Here is a 16,272-nt window from a genome sequence, read left to right on the forward strand (position 1 = left end):
CTCAGAGAAAATCCAGAGGGACGTAATAGAAGCAGGAAAATAACTTCGCTCGGTTGAAAAATCACTTCATTTCACAGTTATGATAGCTTTCATGTTAATAGATGGTAGTTATATCAGATTTTTTAGTTTGAGGAGAGACACTTTCAGTTTGTGTTTACTGACTGAATCAGATAAGATACAAATGTCATATTTAACTTGTGCAGAAAGTGTGCAGGAAAGAGCAGAGATAACATTTCAAGCATGTTCATTTCCTGTTCTTTGTAACACACCAGAGATGCCTGCTTTCTGACACCTCAAAAGCTGGTTCTGTGATTACATCTGACAGAATTATCTGAACAGACAGGCTTTAAGTGTTGTTTTTCTTAAGATACCCTCTCAGTGTTTATCTTTTTTTGTGTGTGTGTCAGTCCTTAGCAGAGCTGCTTCTTTCCCCATCAGCTGCCAGTGGTTCCCCGATCTCAGCCTAACAAGCTGTGCTGAGGGTGATTAATGTGGGCGAGACCCTCCAAGTCTCTCTCAGAGGACAGCGAGGGCCACAGCCTGAAAACAGTCAACTGCATACTTTCAACACACAGTCATCTTTTTGCTTCAGCAAAATCTGCAAGTGACAGGCTGCTGAAAACTGAGGGAGAAGTGTTGCGGCAATTATTATAGCCTGTTTACTACCAGTCATTTTCACTGCTGTTTCAAACACACATCTGTTTCATGAACACTGAAATAACCAATGAAATGCAGGATGTCACTGTAGTTTAAATCAGCGGTTTGAGTCTGTGTGCATTTGTCATCATGAGCATGTTACATACAAGATTACTGAGAAATGCAACCACCACATAAACAAATGGAGAATTTTAGAAGTAAAGCCAGAGAGTATTTGACCAATCAAGGAAGCATATTTTGCCTTAAACTGAAGGGGAAAGAGCTCCTGTAAAGACTGATAGCACCATCTTGTGGCTTAAAGAATCTGGGCACTTCAATGACTTCCACAGTGATTATTCACCCATATGTGGGATTTTAAACTACAACTAATCCAGTCATTGTTTTTTTAAAATTATTCTCAAAAATGTTTTGTCTAAAAAATCTGAAAAATGCTGTTATAATTTCCTACAGACCAAAGTGACATTTTCAGATGTTTTGTTTTGTTTGAACAACTCTTAAAAATACAAAGAAATTTAGTTTCCTATCATGTATAAGAAAAGCATCAAATCCTCACATTTGGGAAACAGCAAATATTTGGCATTTTTAAAAGATAAACAATTATTCAGTCAGTTGATGTAATCAATGAAGCGACTAGTCATTGCAGCTCTAGAGGTTGCTATGAAAGGAAATTTCAAAATGTATCTTTTCAGTGTGAAGCTGGAGCATTTAGCCAATCAGATTTTGTTTTTTGGAGCAGAACCTACTTCTAATTTCATCAAAATGTTACAGCTGGTGATTTCTCAGCTACACCATCAGCTCTTTCATCAGACATCAGCTCCTTCACTGTGTAATTCAGTAAAACACCTGTTGTATTGGTGATGTGATCAGATGTTCAGATCAGATGTTTCCTTAAACATGCAGTTAATATGATCATGCCATTTTCATTGCATGGCTCTCACACAGTTTGTGCAGAAGTGAAGTTGCTTGTTGCACCATATGTCATCAGCCCAGGAAGAAGTGCCACAGTAGACTGCACAATCTACTGTCTGTAGTTGACCATGTGTGCATTTGTCTGTGTTTCTTGAAATCTTACCGGAAGGCCCCATTCTCCATGTGTACTTGGTCTCACTGATGCCAGAATATAAAACAAAACTGAACAATCAATCAAACACTTCCTCCTCTTTGTGCAGCCAGTTGCATTGAGTATTTTGATTGGCTGTTAAACACTACAGGAAACAGTAGTGTCACCTTGGGCTCCGCCAAAATAAAACAACAAACTACACTCTTATGTCTCAACTACCCATGTAAATAAAACTTTAGTGCAATGGGATGTTAAAATATTTTCATCCCATCAACTGATTTTGATGTGTATTATGATTTTTCTGACTAATATACATGTGCAACTTTCTTGCTGAACCAATCATGAAAATTAGAGGATAAATCAATGCAAACTGGTGTGAACCTTTCTAGAGCAGTTGTATTTTGTACTTTACTTTTAAACTTTTTGCATTGTATGGTAGTCACATGGCAAATAACTGTGGAAAAAGTAACATTTAGATTAATGTTAATGCCTTAAACAGCCATGTGTTAGCACATTTTTTCCCAGCAGTATCAAATATGTAAGTTCATCAGTGTTATTACTTTTATTTCATCAGCAGAGATGAAATCCAGGTATTAAATATCTACACATCACTATGGAAGAGTAGTTATGTGTGTTGGAAGTACAATGGCAAATGAATGTTTTCTGCTTTCTTAATTAATAATGATTTGTGTCATGTTGTTATATGATGTGTTGTGTTGTCTACAGGTGTAAGAAGAAATGCCACAGCTCAACCACAAAGTTTTTGTGGTTGGAGGTTGAGCAAGAAAGACTTGACAAAGTCCAGTGATTCATTCTGTAAAAGAACTAAGGATGTATTTTATTACAATTAATGGAGAACAAAAACATTCCTATTTGCATATTTGCCAGTTTATCTAAGACTAAACTACAAATCTGTTTCTGTAGACTCTGGTTACAAAGAATATTTGAATTCCGTTTTCAGCATGTAACAAGTGGGATGAAAAGTCAAGCTTAGCAAATGGGAACATAAAACAATAACATATCAAAACAAATGAACGCAAGACAAATTTAGCATGTAAAAAATGATTGTGAAAGCCTGCCAACATTCTGGTAATTTCCTCCCAACACCAGTGATTGTGCTTAGACTTTAAGTAAACACCGGCAAGTTCAGCCCGAGAGAGAAAGAGAGAAAGCGACAGAGACAGGATGCTCTGCAGGCCAGCTGCTGTTCTCAACACAGGGCGAGGCACAGTGTGTACATGAGTGACGATCTACTTAAACGTCAGGAAAATCAAACTATTCACTGCACTTACTGTACAAAATGTATGTGTATTAATGGCCAAATAATAAAACATTCTAGAGAATGATGTCTCCTAAAGTGTTTATGGTTCTCTTGTTTGTGTGTTTTTTGTTTGTTTTTTGCATGGTCACATTGTGCCTCGGCTCCAAAAACGTTGAGAACCACTGCTGAAGGCCACTGTAGTCATGTGACTGCCGATGAACGAGCATTAGTGTCTTTGCAGGATTGGCTGTTTCAGACGCAGCTCACTGCTTCCAGAAATGATGGGCATCTGGTTCTCCATATGGAAACGCACCAGGTGACCAACACTCAGAAACACCTGATCGCGGGTCCGCACCTGGGTCCATGCAGAAAACACAGACAACAGGCTTATGTATTGAGGCCAACTGCCATTCTCCTCTCCTCATGCATTTAAAATCCAACGCCACACCTTTTACCTGTCCGTGTGGGTCGACCAGCAGTAGATGCCGCACAGTGGCACCTTCCATACCACTGAGTACGTACTGACCAGAGGCAGAGCTGCTCTCTCTGACCAGGAAATCCCCACTACAGGTGAGAAGTGACTCTGCCTGTTTTCTTCCTAACCTAGGATTAAGGACACAAAGTTACAGAGAAAGGAAGAGCGGGATATACATCAGCAGACAGACGCTGGATTGGTGGTAGAGGTGCAGGGATTTTGGTTACCCACCTGCCGTGGAACCAGCCTTCCTTCTGGATCAGGTTCTGGATCAGTGACTCAGAGAGAGGAGTACACTGTTCAGCACTGACGTCAGATTCCACTGAATCTGATGGAGATACAATAGAAGACGAATATAAAAGGTCAAGATTAAGTTGCACCAATCAGGATTATATCACCGTTCATTTCAGTTTTCTGTTGCACAAAATCTTTAAACTTAGTGTTAAATAAATATGTTGAATTACACTAAATCTACTTAATTACAATTCAATTCTGATTTTGATTAACTTTAAACTGACATTTAAAGTGTTTTAATGGCTGTGTTATAATAAAGCAAACTGAGTGTGTTCTCTGTGGGAAAAAAGGTAGACTGGACACAACTAAATACTTAAGGCATTACAGCTTCAGCAAAGAGTCTAATAGACTCAACAGAAAAGATGGGGCTGCTGGTCAAAAAGCTTAAATTCATATCTTTGTTATTGTTGTTGTTATTTAATTTTGTTTTTAATTCAAATGTCATTGCTGCAGGATGTAGCAGTGATGGATCTATTCATTGGCTTTTGTTAGCGATTCAACTTGGAGCTCATTTATTCTGACCTTTATTCTGACTGTTTTTCACTTGTGATTAAAATAAATATTCCTCTTTGGCTTACTCATACACAGCTACATACAAGTACTCAATAGTGTTGATTAAATTTACATTTACTCATTTGGCAGATGGTTTTATCCAAAGCTACTTACAAGTGAGGGACAACAGTAAAGTTTCAGTTCAGTAGGAGACCTTGAAGTGAGCATTAAGTAACTATTAAACATGCATACAGAGACATACTGTATAGACATACAGTATATGGACACAGTGTGGTTTGGATTGGGAGTGTACTGATGATGACTTTTACCTGCAGGTGGAGCTGGAGTTCCTTCTGTGATGGAGCAGTTCTCATACAGTGAAACAGGCCGAGACAAACGAACCTGCAACAGCACTTGATGAGTCATACACACAAGACAGAGATGTGTGTATGTGTGTGTGTGTCATGACAAGAAAGTTGCAGACTCAATTCCCGGACAAGCACAATCATTGAGGAGAAGGTGAATGAGGAGTGCTTGTGCCTCCCCTATTACTACAGAAGTGCCCTTGAGCAAGGTACTTAAAGTACAGCTGCTCCTTCTCAGTGGGAAGCAGATAAAATTATGTTGTACAGGGGAGGTCCAAGGTGTAATTGTGTGGGTATTTGTGCTCAACAAACCCATCCTGGATAAAGCCAGAGTATGAAATGTACAATGCGTGTATCATATTTAAAAAATAATGATATAATCATTTATTTATTTTAAAATGTTTTGTTGTGTCTTATCCTCTGGGTGTCATGGCATGGAAAAATCAGATTACTTCAAATTATGCAGTTCATCTGTGAAATATAATTCTACGTATATAAAACAGATCATATCTCATGGCCTTCCTCAATGGATGTTGTTGCTCAGTTGCCATCATTGTATAATGTAAAGTTATTTATTATTAACCTTTATTTAGCCATCTAAATCCAATCTAAGATAACCTTTTTTGCACAACAGACATGTCCAAGATGGCAGGGCTATACATTTCAGACAGGAAAAAACAACATCAGGCACACAAATAAAACTAAAAACCAGGGGACAATGAATTAAGGCTTAATTAAGATAAGGACAGAGAAATGTACAGAGATTATCGATATTAAGAAACCTAAAATGAGCTAAAAACAGTAACAATTTGTAAAAGAAGCCTTTGCCACAGAGTTTACAATAAACTTGAATTCAGTCTGAGATACCAAGTTCTTTAATTTAATTTCCCTCTGCAGACCATTCCCAGTGGGTGGAGCAGAAAACATGGAAGTTTTATTTACCAAGTTTGTCTCTACACTAAGGACAGACAGCAGATATGTGTCTATCATGTGATTATGACTGAAAGATGAGCTCTGTGAAATAAGCTTGCAAAGATATAAGGGAAGTTTGTCAAGAGCAGGTAGATGTTTTTTTTTTTTTTTTTTAGGTACAGAGTTCACTGATGAGTTAGTGGTTTGTGGCAAATCTTAATGCATTGTGTGTTTTTGTTGAGATTTGTTTTTTTTTCTGTTCAAACTGTTGTTTCAAAGGTCTAAACTGATGTTAAAGCTCAACTGATTAAATATTGTTTGAGTTTCTGAACAACAGTTAACTCTTACCCCCTGCATGTCAGCATCCTGTTTGTTCTCATCCCTTGTGATGCGCACGTCCTCCATTCCACCAGGAGGAGGCGTCTTTCCTGGGATCACATTGTAGTAGTCACAGTGCTCACTCACTTCACCTCCCAGCTTGACATTTTGGTCTGATATTATCTCCTTGGGGCCCCAGTTGTGACAGATTCTCACTGCTGACCTACAGGCAGAAAGTTACACGATGTTAACGTCACTGCTGAGAAGCTGTGACATGACTTCTGTTAATATAATGCACACGCACATAGACTCAAATAAGAAACACGTCAAAAGATAGAGACACAAACTCAAATTAAAAGCATTTGCTGAGCGTATATAGTGACATTGAATTTGAATAAACAAAAATGCAGTGCTACACAAAGAAATAGTCATTTTTATTGCTGGTTAATTTGTGAGTCATTTTCTTGATTAATCAATTAATCATTTTGTTTTATAAAATGTAGGAAAATTGTGGAAAGTCCTATCTATCACTTATTTATTTACCTACCTATCTAATTATAGATGTAAATTTGTACTCAAAAAAATATTCAAACAATAAGTAGATTATTAAAACAGTTGTTGATTAATCAACTAATTTTTCAGCTGTGAATAAATATAAGGAACCATGGATCAAACTTCATTTACATTCAAACATTCAACAATGCTGTCATAAAAGCAGGTGAGAAGAATTATTGGTCAGTGTAGGGTGAGACATTGCTTGGCAATTTATTGTGCTGTGTCACCAGTATGATAGCCACAGTATACAGAAGGACAACCTGGGATTGGTGGACAGGAGTGATGGCGTCTGGCAGAGAAGTTGGCGGAAACGCGTCTCAAAGGCCTGACCGATGCTGTTGATAACCTCGCAGGCCCGACCCTGGGGACACTCCAGGATGTGGCATGCTGACAGTGAGAGAGAAAGAGAGATGTTTCCTCCTTAATGAGTAAGACCTTGTGTGATTGTCCAGCTGAAGCCCAGCTCATTATAATGAGAACTGTCCCTTACCTCTCTGATTGGTGAGATCCTTTGCAACATAAGCAATGCAGTCCGCCATTTCCTATTAACAAATTGAGAGAGAAATAATGTGCCGAATGCTAATATATGCATGCTCCTAGTAGACCACATAGTCACATGGACCATTTCACTAGGTTCTACACTTTAATCTATCCTAATCCAAAATAGCTGCTATCAGTCATTCATTGTGTGCAATTCCATTTCAAAATGTGCAGTTTCTGTATTTAGTTCATTTTCTGTCTCTATGTATAAAGTCCTGTGTATACTGCTCTTCTGTTAATATTTTTTATTATATTGTCATGTTTATACTGTTGTATATATTTTTTATAGCATTATCTTGTTTTTATCTTGTCTTTTACTTGTATATATGTCTTTTTCTATGTTTTCAATCACTTACACTGCTGCAATAATGTAAATTTCCCCATTGTGGGACTAATAAAGGATTATCTTATCTTAGTATATTCATAGCTAACATTAGCCATCAAAAGCTGCCGGACATACCAGACCAAGGGAAGCTTTAACAGCAAAATCTCTGAGTATATTAAATTGAGCAAGGGTGGATTTTACTGCCCATAAATTCAGCTTTTCATTTGTAAGAGAAAGCTATATAATGGTTTCTTTCAAAAGTGACATAGGCTCACTTTAAACCATCTGTATCCTGTGGTTGTTGTATAGTTCAGTTTATAACCTGTACATCTGGTGGGTTCAGTTCATAATTATAACATTTTTTAACGTTTAATCCTTGAAAACACAGCAGACTTTCTCAGTTAATGGTCATCCATGTGTATTCTCTGTTTAATTAATTCACTCCCTCTATCAGTGGCTCTCTGATACTAATACAAGAGCAGAGTCAGCTGAATATGTTTCACCACAAAGCCTCTGTGGCAGATTGATTTTAATTCCCTTCCACTATCTTCCATGTGTCTTCCAAGCCAACTGAGCGAGGCTTAGAGCACACTACAAGATTATTTTAGCTAATTAATTAAACAGCGAGCTATAATCCCATCCATAGCTTCTCTGGTGTTGTTCCCTGGAGAGAAACTACCCTCCTGTTCTCTCTAATCTTTGGCCAGTGCAACCTCACAGTATCAAAACAGCAATGAAATATGTTCTATGTACCCAACATTTGCAGTCACTGTTTGTTTGAGTTAAAAAAAAAAAAAAAAGTTAATGGATACAAACTGAGGCATAAACAACTGTTTTTGTTTGTCAAGCAGTTGTGGATTGACCTAGACAGCAGCTAATGACTTACATATCCCACTGGCTGTTCAAACATTAACAGAGCTGCATTGATTCTTTTTTCTTCCTGATGATTTGCACTTGTATTCATTATAGACATTCAGGCGACAGGAAATTTTCACTCCGGATGAATAACCCAAATTCAGTCATATAGAAATAATGTGGGCATGGGTGGGAGGGGGATACATGGGAGTTATTAGTTTGAAACAGATGTGACGAGGTGTAAAGATCATGTAAGTGCATACCAGTTCTATTGGTTGTATTAGAGCATGAGAGAATCTCATAATTTGTTGTTTGTGCATTATCCTAAGACCTAAGAATGGTCTGAAAAGCCAACTTAGGAGTAAAATATTTGTTTGCTGAGTGTGAAGAATAACATTTATCAACTAATTAATTTGTATGTAACTTTTAAGAACAGCTCTCAACTCAAGTGGTCATATGACTAATTACATGTATTTTATTTATTTTTCACAATAAGTCATTGTGTTTGAGTGAAATCCTTAAAATCCTTTTACAGTTGAAATTAACAAGTGAAACTGACGACTATCTAATCAATTTCTTATATGCAGTAATTTGGAAAGTGTCTGTAGAGGGAGGAAAGTCCTCTGCTGGATCTGCATTCATCACAGACTGAAGACACCTCTGGGTCTCTTGTAACTTCAAGAGTATTTTAAGTCAAAGGGATATTTGATAAATGCCTTTTTTCTTAAGTTTGTAAGTAGGATTAAATTCTTTCACTAGAGTGATAATTTTCAGTTTTAGCCCCTTGATAAATGTGGAGTCTGAACTTGCACCAACATCTACAAGCATTGACGGATCAAAAGCTGGGGTAGGAAATAATTCAATCCACCACAAATGGAAGCAAACCAAGCAGTAATCAAACAAAATCAAATTACTCACTGTGTGTGTGTGTGTGTGTGTGTTTGTGCACATTCTACCCTGTTTGTGTCCCTGTCTGCCCATGAACGTGTCTGTACATGTGAAGCTTTTGGCATTTGAAAATATGAACATACTGAGTCCCCTCCTGAGGCAAAGGAAATGGCCTGCATGGGGTGATGGGCAATCTTCTGAGGGAGAGAAGAGAGGAAGAAGGAACAACAAAACAGAAAAAAACGCATGGTTTTCATTCCATACCTCAATAATTCAGATGCATGACAATTATAATTTGGTTTAGTGTGTTGAAGCTGTCACCTGTAAGGAGGAGGCGGCGATCAGAGTCACACTGTCCGTGGAGACAGAGAGGATGATCTTGCTACCAGAAAACTGCAGGTTGATTTGACCCAGAACAGCAGAGAGTCCCTTGTACGCAGGCTGATGAGGACAAAAATCACAGTTATTCTTGTTATGTCTGTGTTGATTGCGTCAGTGTGTGTGTGTGTGTGTGTGTGTGTGTGTGTAAATGATACCCTTTTAGTTTTCACTGTTGTCTTGGCTGATGTCTTCTCACACAGTCTGCTGATTGCCTCTCTGCACACACACACACACAAACACACACACACACACACACACACACACACACACACACACACACACAGAGGTATGCATGCACAGATTATAAACATGCATACATACAAACACACAAGTACATGTACACACCAAACACAGAGATACCTTTGTAAATATTGTGATGCTGTGCGTCCTGCTGACATGTGACTTGCATGTGAAAACATAAGGGGAAGGAAACTACAGTAGGAGAGGGCTTGTCTACAGTAAATCAGTTAAATAAATTATACTGTAACATTATATTAAAAAGTAGCACAATATGCAGAATTAGATACATTAGGGTAAGCAGACTCTATTATAAGTAAAAATCTACTCTCAAAATCCTATATAAGCAGAAGTATTAGCACCATGCACTTTACATGTAAAAAGTACGTTACAAATCAAAAATGATCTTTAACGGGTATTATACATTATTTCATTTGAGGATAAAGTAGGAAAAATAGAATAAAGTGTAATTTCTTCCAAATTGCATTAAAATACAGAACAAAATAATAGAGTCTGAGTTCTGAAGTAAATTAATTTAGTTTATTTCTTACACTGAAGTAATTAATTTTAGCACGATCTCATCTTATGACACCTTTAAATTGCTGCTTACACACTTTGCTGCATAATGAATACTTAAACTTTTTATACATAATACACTTTGATGATGATACTACTTTTATTCCAGTAAAATTCTGAATGCTTCACTTGTAATGGGAGGGAGGCACAGTGGTGCACAGCAAGAAGGTTCAAGGTTCAAATCCTGGTTCACATGGGGCTTTTCTGGGTTGAGGGAGCTCTGGTTCACACAGTTCATTATAGTAAGATTATAATTAACCACAGAACGATACTAATCAAAGCCACACTGACTGCTGACTTCAGTGCACCATTAAAGCAGCAACACTTCGACATGTATGCACGTTACATATAAATTCTTCAAAAAAAAAAAAATAAACATAAAAATATAACATATAAAATATAACATAAAAATAGAAATTCTCTACCTGAGAGCAAAATGACATTTCTGAGTCTAAAAGCACTATATTTTATGAATTTATTAAGAGCTCTCTAAAGAATGCCTTCAGAGAGCTGATACTTGGGTCAAAGAGGTGAAAGGATACAAACACCCACACATACAGAAATAACATCCCACTAGGAAACAAGGCTTTTTTCCAGGAAATGCTTTTCTTCTCCTTGAAAACAAATTGTATGTAATGGATTGAGGTCTCTCCCCCTCTCTCTCTTAATAAGACTATGAGAGATCATTAGGAGGAAATTCATCTAATTGGATTTTCTACCCCATCATTCAGCAGCGTTGTTGTGAACAGAGGTTGCTGTGTACATCAGTGTTTTGGCATCCTGCACTAGGATGTCAATATCAAATGATGAGGAGAAAGCCCCAGTTTATGAAACATTATACATTTAATTTGATTTCCCCCTTTGAAACATTTTTTAAAATAAGCCACACATGTCTTGATTGGTAAATATATGTTGAATGAATTTAGTCAGTCAGGGTAAAGCACTTTTGTATGTTCTTCTTCTGTGCACAAGCAAAACATCAAGTTATCCATGCAGAGTTTTATTCTGAGCCCACGTTAACAATTAGATAGATTGTTATGTATCTGCATATTCGTGCATGTGTGTGTGTGGTAGTGGTAGTAATGCAAGGACCTCCTACCGTGTGACTTGCATTCTCGTATCAAAGTCGAGGGTTCTCATGGACTGGGTCACCTCCACGCTGCCCATGTACTTAAAAAGATACAACAAAACACCAGTAACCCACTGATATCAATGGAAAAATCATTAATCTGGAGGCAGCGATAGTAGATGTCTTGAGTGACCCTCAGACAGAGTGCTGATGTGTGGTTGGCAATCTTTGCATACTGCTCTTCCTCAATTTAAGCGTCTCCGCATGACTGAAATAAAAATCAGACAGACTGAGGAATGATTAACAAAGGATAGGAACTGGAAAGAACTAACTTTACTCTATCATTTGTTTTCTCTCTTTTACTTTCTCCTGATTTACCTCTGAATAATATCATAACTTTAAAGGCTTCAGGCTATTTGTAGTGCTTCATTTTGTGCATTGACATAATTGATCTATTCACTTTTGCCTGCAGCCTGAATCCATCACTATGCAGATGACAACCATCTGTATATCTGTGGAGCCTGATGACCTTAGCAATACAAACAAACAGTCTACCTAAGGAGCATTACAGGTGAACATTCAAAAAAAGAAATAATGTTATATGGATTTAAAACAGTAGCAGCAATTTTTGGCTGGACTACTCAAGAAATTTGTTAAAAGGCTGTGGCTAATACAGAACACAGCTTTCCAAGCTTTAAACAAGTAAACAAGATTAGGAGTCTAGAGCTACGCTAGCGGTACTAAATGCGAATTCCAGCAAGGACAGTGCTAACATGTTGATGTTTAGCAGGTTTAATGTTCCTCATCTTAGTTTAGCACATTAGCATGTCTACATTTGACATGTAGACATGACACAACTACAGGTGAGGCTGAGTGTTTTTAGTTTTGCAGGTATGTCTCAGGTTTTGATGTTAAGTACTAGACACACTGAAGAGGAGGGGAGCCAAACACAACTATTACAGTTTATGATGAGAGGGATGTAAATGTCTAAATTTCATGGTATCAACAATAGCTGCAGAGAACTTTCACACAACACCTCATGATGGTGGTGGTGATGAAAATTCAGATGATTCACCAGTTGAATTTTTCTGGGACCCATGTACATCTGTGCAAATCTTTCTTGCAGATTTGGAGATATTTTACCATATAAGAAAACTCTGACCTGCTGCTAATGTTAGAAGAAAAATCAGGAGATCACTTAAGCTATGAGCAGCATGGTTATCTGGACCAAATTTCACTGAAATCGATCCAATAGCTGACAACACACAACAGGTCACTAAAAAACAAAAATACCAATGTCATGGTGGCACTAGAGGAACTGTCAGGGAATCACCAAAGTGAGTAAGATTCATCCTTTGGTGATCATGAATGTCTGTGCAAAAGTGCACACCAATCCTTCCAATAGTTGTTGAGATATTTGAGTCTGGACCAGAGTGTTGACTGACCAACCCACTGATCTTTTACGCTCATGGCTGCTGGTTTAGTTCATAGAGTGCTGGAGCATTAATTGCAGTTTTTCTTATGGACCATAACTGTGGAATAGCCTGTGCATGGTTATCCAATATGCAACCTCTGTACTTAAATAGTTTTGGACATCTTGGACATCTGTATTTGATTATAAAGATTTGAAGAGAGTAGAGGAACAGTTAATGCAACCAGGCAACACTGGGGCCATGTGCTCGGATACACTTTGGCAAGTCTCATTTCTATTCGCCACAAGCTTCAGCAGAGCAAACCTTATAGGCTGGAGGCAGGATGAGTAAGTCCATTGATGGAGACCAGACTTACATCAATACATGTGTGCGTATATGGGTGGGGTGAGTGGGCGGTAGAGTAATGTATGTGCGTGCTTGTTGCTGGAGAGGACAATCAGACAGTCCGTTCTCATTTCCATCAGTGGTCAGCTCATAGGCCCTGCTTCTAATCACCCATGCGGACACACCTCCGGTTCTAGGACAGCATGGGCTCTGCTGATACCGGATACATTCACACACATGCACTCACACACACACACACAAGCAAGCAGAGCAGATCTAGAGAGGAGAAGAGAGCCAGGATGAGTCACTACTGCCTACACAGGAAGCTCTATCTGAGAGGGAGGGGGTGAATGTACTAAAGTGAGTGTGATAGTGTGAATAGAGCAGAGGGAGACAGAAGAGTGTTTTTAATATGTGTGTGTGTGTCAGTCTTACGTTCACATGTGTGTCTGTGTTGGCGCTGATAGGAATTAAACTGTGCACCTCAACTCTCTGCTGGGACCCTAGATATGAGGTTAGCTCCACTTTTTTGCATTGCGTAAAGTGAAGAAGCTTTACACTAACCCACAATCAACATTTTCATAGCGTTTAAACACATTAATACTTTTTATCAAACTGGCAGAGTGAAAAACATGAAGATTAGTCTGACAAGGAAGCTCCCACATATTCTTAGTTGCAGTCATGCACTGTTATTGGTTAACATGTGGTGATAGGTACCTTGATGTGATGATGAACTGCTCTGTTTGCCTTCCCCACCACTGTACAGTCATCTGCTGCAGAGGAAGCCTTCAGACAGCACAAGCCGTCTCTGTGCTGTGAGCATGGAGGACAGCCGGGGGTCCAGGGGAGGCTGGCCATCCGATGCAGGGTGATGGGTCTTTTTGTGCAGTGCAGAGCTGAGTGAGTCAGATTTTGGCCGGTGGATAGGGGCAGATTAAGGGATGGTTGGCTACAAAATCTCTGATTAGGTCCTGATCCCCACTCTGTTCTGGACAAGGGTCTGTCAGTGTGTCCATCAATTGTTGTGTCTCCAGCTGTGTTCATCTGTCCCCTCAGGCCCCGCAGAGAAATAGGACTTTGCAATCGGATGTTGGCCACACGGGGGATGAAGTCCCTCAGGGTGGACGGCCCGTGGTGTGAGGGCGTCCCGGGATCCAGTTGGGCAAAATCAGAGTCTAAGCCAAGTTCCCTCTTGAGGGGCAGCATTCTTTGGGGACAATCCTCCAGAGATGTCAGCGAATCGTTGCGCAGACGACTGTATTTGGTACGTTTCAGCATGCCTGTAGAAGATGAAAGTATTACAATCAGATATGCAGCACAGTGATTTTCATTGTATCGATCATGTCTGTAATGACTACAAAGGAGACGAGCTACCTGGTAAGAGTCCTGTCTGTGATTTGAACCTGGGTAAGGTTTGCTCTCTCATAATCAGGGAACTGGACAAAGGAGAGCACTGGGATAAAGTAAAAGAGAAGTAAAGGAAAACCTGCCAGAAATTAGAGATTAGACATATATGGCACACAGAGACTTGACTTGATAAAGTACATCTGAAATGCACTGAGCTGAACATTTTGGTTGAACTACTAATCAGCTGATCTTTGGGAAATTATCTGGTGTACTGTGTGCATAGATTATTAAATGGTATTACTACTGCATATTACACTAGATTCAACTCACCAGTGTGGGACTGGGGATGTCCTGTGTAGTCTAAAGTCCAGTCTGCTCCGCTCTAGTCATGCTGAGTACAGTCCCATCCTACTGACCCATACACTTTCTCAGTCAGTTGCCAGGCTCTTCTTGCTCTGCTTCACCTCCACATCAACTTTCCTCCCCTCTGTCTTTTTCTTTCTGAGGCACGGCAGAATTGTGCGGCTTTTATGAATGAACTTTTTTTTTTTTAATGAATGAGAGGCTCTCCCTCACTTCCTCTGTCTCTCTATGACGGTGCATGCAGATGAATGTGTGAATGGAGCAGAGGAGAGATTGACAGACGGCCCCTAAGGCTCCCTCCCCCTCCCTCACCCATAAACTACCATCCAATCACAGGCGAGTAGGGTGACTCATGCTGCACACACACACACACACACACACACTTATACACTGAATCAGAGCCAATACAGTACATGAGTGCTCTATTCCTCTCTTCTAACATCACTTGCTCCTCAGAGATGCTGTTAAAGTGTGTTATAAATACATTATTAGCTTAGATTTCCCACTGAAAAATGTTTTCTCTTAATTTTAGAAAATGAGGATTCAACATATATAATACTTGTAGAAACAGCTCAGATTGACTTGATTTACACAGTAACAGACATTCAAGACTGAACCTAATGCATGTCATATTCAAATGACCTACATGAGGAAGGGGATTTGACTGAAACATTTGCATTTCCATTTGATTGCAATCAGAGCAATATGCCAGACGCCAGCTAAAGAGTGTTTTACATACTGTACTTAGTCCTGATTAAAAGATTGTCTTTCAACAAAAAAAGATGAGTGTAACAGAACCTCTGTATTTCATGTACATAATAAGAATTTACAGAATAATGGAAGTATTTCTGACTTCAGGACTTTTCTTGAAAACAAATTACTTAAGCACAGATGATGTGAAAACTGCAAACTTAATGTAAATAAGCTGGATGTGATAATATGAGGACCAGACAAGTCCTAAAGTCTGTGTGTTAAATATTATATCGCAGAGCTTTGTCTCTTCCTAGTGGTCATGCAGTGGAACTGCAATCTAGGCCTGCAAACAAATCATTTTCATAAACTCATTTAAAGGCTATTTTCTTGATTAATTAGTGCATTGTCTATGAAATGCTGGAAAATAGTTTTTAAAAAGTGCTAAACAAATTCATATTAAAGTGACTATTATATTCAGTACTGTGCAGATGTTTTAGGCACTCTAGATATTTTTACTCTTATCCTTCATCAGTACCATCAGGGAGGTGTCTGATCAGTCCCAGATTAATTCTGCAGGTGGACAATGAGTCCAATCACACAGTGAGGGTCATAAGAAATACTGATCTGATTTAGGTTTTTTTCTGTTTACTGCACTTCACATGAGGTTAATTGATGAATAAAAATTAATTATGGAATTATTTTTATTTTTATTTTTTTACTTTACCATTAGTGCCTAAAACTGCCTAAAACATGTGCACAGTACTGTACAACAAATAAAAATCATCAAATCCTCACATTCAAGTACCTGGAAACATTGAGTTTCAGTATTTTTGCTTGAAAAGTGACTAAAAT

At 38.6% G+C, this 16,272-nt stretch overlaps 1 protein-coding gene across 2 annotated transcripts; it reads right to left on the reverse strand.

Annotated features, from left to right (window-relative positions):
* Positions 1–2,525: 2,525 nt before the first annotated feature.
* LOC108887900 (SHC-transforming protein 3) lies at positions 2,526–16,271 on the reverse strand. 2 transcript variants are annotated; one of them, XM_018683580.2, is made up of 14 exons: positions 14,695–16,271; positions 14,392–14,470; positions 13,735–14,297; positions 11,291–11,361; positions 9,534–9,594; positions 9,319–9,438; positions 9,141–9,194; positions 6,880–6,931; positions 6,650–6,776; positions 5,865–6,057; positions 4,569–4,641; positions 3,685–3,781; positions 3,434–3,581; positions 2,526–3,333 (listed from the first exon to the last, which is right to left on the reverse strand). In XM_018683580.2, exons 2-14 carry the CDS (start codon positions 14,441–14,443, stop codon positions 3,205–3,207), a joined length of 1,740 nt encoding a protein of 579 aa, XP_018539096.1. In that variant the 5' UTR covers positions 14,444–14,470; positions 14,695–16,271; the 3' UTR covers positions 2,526–3,204. The 2 variants fall into 2 exon arrangements, with proteins under 2 accessions (XP_018539096.1, XP_050930739.1); XM_051074782.1 differs by lacking the exon at positions 14,695–16,271 and having other exon boundaries at positions 14,392–14,490.
* Between the last annotated feature and the right edge of the window lies 1 nt (position 16,272).

Source organism: Lates calcarifer, linkage group LG2, assembly GCF_001640805.2.
Source record: "Lates calcarifer isolate ASB-BC8 linkage group LG2, TLL_Latcal_v3, whole genome shotgun sequence".
NCBI classification, from domain to species: domain Eukaryota; kingdom Metazoa; phylum Chordata; class Actinopteri; family Centropomidae; genus Lates; species Lates calcarifer.